Source organism: Homalodisca vitripennis, chromosome 4 (genome assembly GCF_021130785.1).
Source record: "Homalodisca vitripennis isolate AUS2020 chromosome 4, UT_GWSS_2.1, whole genome shotgun sequence".
Classification (NCBI taxonomy): domain Eukaryota; kingdom Metazoa; phylum Arthropoda; class Insecta; order Hemiptera; family Cicadellidae; genus Homalodisca; species Homalodisca vitripennis.
In genome coordinates, this window is record NC_060210.1 from 124,002,053 (window position 1) to 124,008,052 (window position 6,000).

General features: G+C 32.4%; 1 protein-coding gene across 4 annotated transcripts in view; it reads left to right on the forward strand.

Annotated features, from left to right (window-relative positions):
• Positions 1-4,902, forward strand: part of LOC124360098 (protein SON-like) — a 30,994-nt gene extending 26,092 nt beyond the window's left edge. For all 4 annotated transcript variants that reach the window (XM_046813404.1, XM_046813406.1, XM_046813407.1 and 1 more), the window contains one exon: positions 2,804-4,902. Coding sequence is in view for 2 of the 4 variants with exons in the window: in XM_046813403.1 (XP_046669359.1) it covers positions 2,804-4,103 (1,300 nt within the window). In the remaining 2 variants the exon portion in view is untranslated. The remainder of the gene's footprint in view (positions 1-2,803) is intronic.
• The last annotated feature ends 1,098 nt before the right edge of the window (positions 4,903-6,000 follow it).

Sequence of the window (6,000 nt, forward strand, 5' to 3'; positions counted from 1 at the left end):
TATAATTCACTTGAACCAGAAGTGCTCATACACGGGCAAAGCTTATGAAAAGCGTGCTAAGCCGCGGGATACAGCTAGTATTATATATATATATGCACACATAAGGAGTGATGGAGAAGTTCCGAACTGTAGTTTTATACATTTATTCATACAACATACAAGTTGTTCGAAGTTGTCTCCTTCAAAGTACTCCCCTTGGGAAGTCCCACACACTATACACTTTTCCCACCGGTGTTTTCACTGATCAATGGCCCCAGAAAACTCTTCTTTTGTAATGGCGTTTGGCAGCTCCGTCATTTTTTCTTAAATTCCGTCACCTGTTTAAAATTTTCATCCTTTCAGGAGTCTCTTGAGCTTCGGGAAAAGAAAAAAGTCAGCCAGACCTAGGTCAGGTGTGAGTAGGGGGGGCTGAGGGATGACAGCCATTGGGTCTGTGGTCTTGGATCAATAGTTTTGGAACACATTAAACCGCAACACGACTTATTTGAAGTTTTTCAAAAGTGTTACATTCTTCTGCCATTTCAGGGATTGTTAGTCGACGGTCTGATCATACAAGAGCGTTCACTTTAGCAACATTGTCATCGTTGATTGATGTTGACGGGTGTCCGGAACGAGCATCATCTTCTGTGCATGTTCGGCCATCTTTAAACCTCTTTTACCACTGATGACAACATGATTGGCTTAAATATTCTTCACAAAAGTATATTGTAACATCAAAAAGGTTTCACAAAAAATGTTGTTCAGTTTCTCACAAACACATTGCTCTTCTTTCACATTCATTTTTATTAAACGAGAAATAGCCAAAATCCATAAAATTAACCTCCAACAAACTTTGCTTATTTTTGTTTCAGTGACGTGTTATGACTGATCTGAAACAACAGCTGTGTTATTATTGAGTCACACTGCATCGCTATGCAATATTTCATTCTTATACTATATAAAGAGTCCTCGAACTTTTGTTTGGTGCTGTGATGGGATTTTGCTACCTATGTTTATATGACATTTTTTGTTTTAGGCTATGAGTACTATCACTCAGAAGTTTGTAACACTCTTTGTGAACACCCTGTATATATATATATATATATATATTATATATATATATTATATATTTATATTTATATTATTAATTATAAGTATCTATCCAACTGTTTTATATACTTTTGTTCAGTATTAAGTTGTAGATCTTATAAATATAATTACATTTTTAATTTTTTGAAAAATGTGTTTGTGGACTGAAACAAATAAAGTTATTAAAAACTGTTTAATCTACATTCTTAAAAAAAGTATTATTTATTATTTAGTTCTTTTTTATCAAAAGATATATAAGACTTCAAATGTTGATAAATATTTAAATATTTGCAAATACAAATTATGCTTGTTGTTGTACGTGAGCTATCTGCACATCCAAGACAACAAGTCAGGATGGCTGTGTGGTCTAATGTGCTATTCTCGGACGCGGAAGTTGGTCTTGGATTTGCGGATTCAATCCTTGAGCCTGACAATAGGGATTTTTGCAGTCTGGTGTACACTTTAATATAGTATATACTAAGTCACAGGTCTGTGTAAAGCTGTTGCAAGGGCCCACCTTAAATAAACTGTGGTTGGCTTGAGTAGAAGTTGATGGGATCAGTGTATTCTAAAATGTGTAATCACCAGACCCAAAACATCCGGTGAATGAAGAATTGCTTAAGTTAGCTGAAGCTGTCAATGCACTAATTGATTTGAGTTATGTAAAATCGAAAGTCTTCCTTGAACACTATGATGGTATACTGAGAGTAGACCCAACATTACTTGAAGGAGAAATGACAGTAACTAATAATTGACCTTAATTAGTTCAAGAGTAAAGTTCGACAAATTGAGGGAAATAGTCAAGAAGAAAACTTCCCTAACTTATTCAAGACAGTCAAACTAGCTGTTTCTATTCCCTTAAGCTCAGCCTCGTGTCACAGAAGTTTCTCTGCTATCAGGAGGATCAAAAACTTGTTGAGGAACTTCAATGCTGCAAGAGAGATTCTCCAACTTATCGATGTTGGACATAGAGAAAAAAATACTAAGAGAACAGATTAAAATTCAAGATATTGTAGAAAAGTTCACTATAGAGAAGAGACTATTTAATTTAAAATAGACACATTGTTTCAATTTTTGGTTATTAATATTTCACATGAAATCCATGAAAATACCAAATATTTTAATTTAAAAACATAAATATTTTGTTAAATAATAATTTTGTGTTTTATAAAATAAACATTTATTCTTTTGTTCTCATTTTTGTTTACTCTTTCCACCTTTAAATTTAAGTGTAATCCCATCTAAGTGCTAAACTGTTTTTATTTTTAAAAATTGGTTTAACTTAGTTGACAAATCTAAAAAATTAAGTAGGGGAATTGTAGATCTTGTTTTTGTAGACCGTTCTTAAAAAAGTCTACATTAATAATGTTATGATTGGAAAATTAATTACTGGAAATTTATGTCTAGAACCCCTTATAGTTACCCATGAGATCAATTACTAACACACAGACAAATCCCGTAGTGACATCAGTGTTGCTTAAAAATGAAGCTTCTTGCAAACTTTCAAGTTTTTAAATCCGTTTGTTTTCAGAATATTCTGCAGACAGACAAACAGAAATGAAATTTTTCTAGCCTCTTGTATGAGATAGGCTTCACTAAAGCTCGGCCAATTATTAATGTAGACTTTTATTTCAAAGTAAAATCAGTATAATATATGCCATTTTATTTTAATTTATTAGAGGTTTTATTTACATGGTTTTGAGTTTGTTTAAATGCCTTGTGCTTTCTGTTATAGAGATTTTTACAAGCTTCACCAAAATTATTGGGATCCATCACAAAAGGATCTTAACAGCAAAACCAATGTGGAGGAGTCAAACACAACATTAGATGATGAAGACTTGCAGATACTTATCATGAAACCGTACAAAAATACAATAACAGAATTATTTGAAAAGCACAAAATCTTACCAAAAACAGATAAATCAACAGAAGACTTTTTGAGAAAAGCAGGTGATGACTTTATGAAAGACACTTTGAAAATCGATATGGCACACAGCAAGAATAAAGCCCCTGTAGAAAGAATGCAGCTCTTATTGAAATACATGGAGCAGTTACAAGAGTATGGAAGCCGTGTCTTGGATTCTGGCCGGTCAGAAATGATCAAAATCTATTACAATGCTATAGATAATTTAAGAAAAGATCTTGAAGATTGTAGAAAAGATATGGAAAAAGAGCAAAAATCCAAGGAATTAAATCCTAATGTGATAGGTCGAAATATTAAAACTCTATCCCCACCTCGAAAGAAATCACCATTAAGGAGAAGGTCACCATTACGAAGAAGTGAAAAATCTCCAGTCAGGCGAAGAATTGTAGTTTCTCCTAAAAGGAGACCAAGATCTCGTACTCCTGTACGGAATGATAGGTTAAGAAGGTCTCCTTCTCCAAGGCGGAGACAAAGATCTAAATCACCAAGAAGAAGAGACTGTTCACCTCCGAGAAGGGATCATTCTCCAAGAAGGTATCGTTCTCCAAGAAGGGATCATTCTCCAAGAAGGGATCGTTCTCCAAGAAGGGATCGCTCTCCAAGAAGGGATCATTCTTTTAGAAATGTCTCACCACCAACCAGCCGTTTCAGATCTCCAAGACATTCATCTGTGCCTCATGAAGAAAATATGTCCGTTACAATTTTCAAAGACCAATTCAAAAGATTTGTTGATATGCTACGGAGATTCCGCATTGAAATAGAGGATACACCTATTGAGAGAAGGCCTTCCTTGAAAGATAGATTACAAAAGTGCAATGACCAGTTAAACAAATTTTTTACTATTGCAAGAGGAAACATGGCAGAACTAGGAGGTTACATTGATGAAATTGATGTATTAAAGGAAGAACTAATTGTGCAAGAGAACATGGTGGCTGGTAAACCTGGACCGTACGACATTTCTCAAAACGTAAATCCCCCGTCATGGAGAAATGTGATTCAACCAGTACCATTACAGACTTCATATCCTTTGCCATATGGAGCCCGTATCCCCCCTCCACCTGGTTTATATGGTAGTGCAGTGTCAACAATCTATCCATACAACAATCCATGAAACAAATTTGATATAAGTGAAAATTACTGAGGTCAAGCTAAAAATAAAACAAATTTGGAGAAAATTCCTTTCACTTATCTGTCAATCGTTTTTAATATTTTTGCTATGTCTTTTAGGGAGGAAAGTATTTATTCAAAATACATCAAAATTTAGTAATACAATTGTAAACTAGCTTTTTTGAAAGGAACATATGTTTTATCAAATAACTATGAGGATTAGTATTGTTTTTTTTTTTTTAGTTAACATATTTAGAGGAAAATTTATGTAAGTTATGAAGGTACACAATTTACCTTTTTAACCTAATTTAGTATTTATGATTTAGCAACAGGCTATATTTTTGAAATTAAGTAGAGTATGGATTCAATTATTTTAAGTGATTATTTTATAGCTAAATACAATAATCAGTTTTATAACAAAGTAATTGAATGTATTAAATGAGCATTCGTTTTGTAATGCTTGCATTTTTAAGTATAAAATGATTTCTTATATTGTTTATTATTTGTGTAATTTTTGTATGATGAAGTCAAGTGTTCATTTAAACAAGATATAGAATGAAATAAGCTTTGATTTAGTTCTTGAAGTATGTGAGATATCGGAGGATTTAATAAAGTCATTAGTTATATAAAATTTGTTTAGTTTGAAATTGTATTTTCGTTAATTGTTGTAAGATGTATGTGAGATCTCAGATATCAGAGTAAGTATGAATAAGAACATTCAATTATTCCATTTGGAATAAGTACATATATCAAGTCTTTAAAATATATTTGAAATATCAAATATATTTCATGAAAAACTAAAATTTACATTGTAATAAATGTTTTATCCAAATCCTGTAAACAAATGAAAGAAAAAGGTTATTTCAAAAAATTCATAATTTTATTTAAAAAAAATAAAAACCACTTGAGTATTATTTCAGGGGTTGTAATGCAATCTTTTATATTTCTGAATTGTGTGCAGATTGAATTCTGTAGCACAGCATTGAAAACAAATTCAATATACAGACAACACAACTCTCCATTTTGAAGACAAATCAATACAAGATATGCAAATCATATGAATTGCAGAGTTGAATTGTTGTATTCATTATGTTACTGAAATTAATTTTGAAACAAATCAGTTCCAAAAGTTTCAGAATAATGCTTTGTTTAACCCTTTGGTGACTATTGACATTCTGGAACATCTTTACATGATTCATTAATAAGGTAAGAATGTTGAATCCAAAACACACTGAAAATAAGCATGTAAAGCCATGATTATCCTAAGTGAGATATATACACATTCAAGAGATCAAGTCAGAATGACTATGTTGTCTAAGGCGCTACTCTCAGATGCGTTAGTTAGACTAGAAGTCACAAGTTCAGTTGCCACACCTGACCTTTTTAGTCTGGTACACACTTATGAGTCACTGGTCTGTGATAAAGCCGATAGGGGGGCACATCTTACATTAATCGTGGCTTGGGTGGAATTCACAGGATCAGTGATTTCATTAAATAAGTTTACCAAACACAAAACACCTGTTTTGCACTTTTTGTCTCTACTGTTAGATAAAAACCACTTGATTTATATTATTTTGTGTTCTACAAGGCATTTATTAATCAACAATGACCATAATAAATGCTTCTAAGAGTTGCAAAAAACCATTTAAACCACAATAAGCCCCATATTGTAACATGCATATGTCCTTACTCCTTAAAAATTTAATATCAGATGTTTTGTAGAGAATTGGAAATACAGTTAAACCCTGATTATCAGAACTTCGATTATCGTAAACCTGGGTTATTGGAACAACGAGAATTAGTAAAAACAGTTCTAGTAGCCTCGAATTGAAAAGTTATATAAAAATAATAATTTGGGTAAACAGGAATCCCAATGTTATATTGATAGCACTCAAAATGTT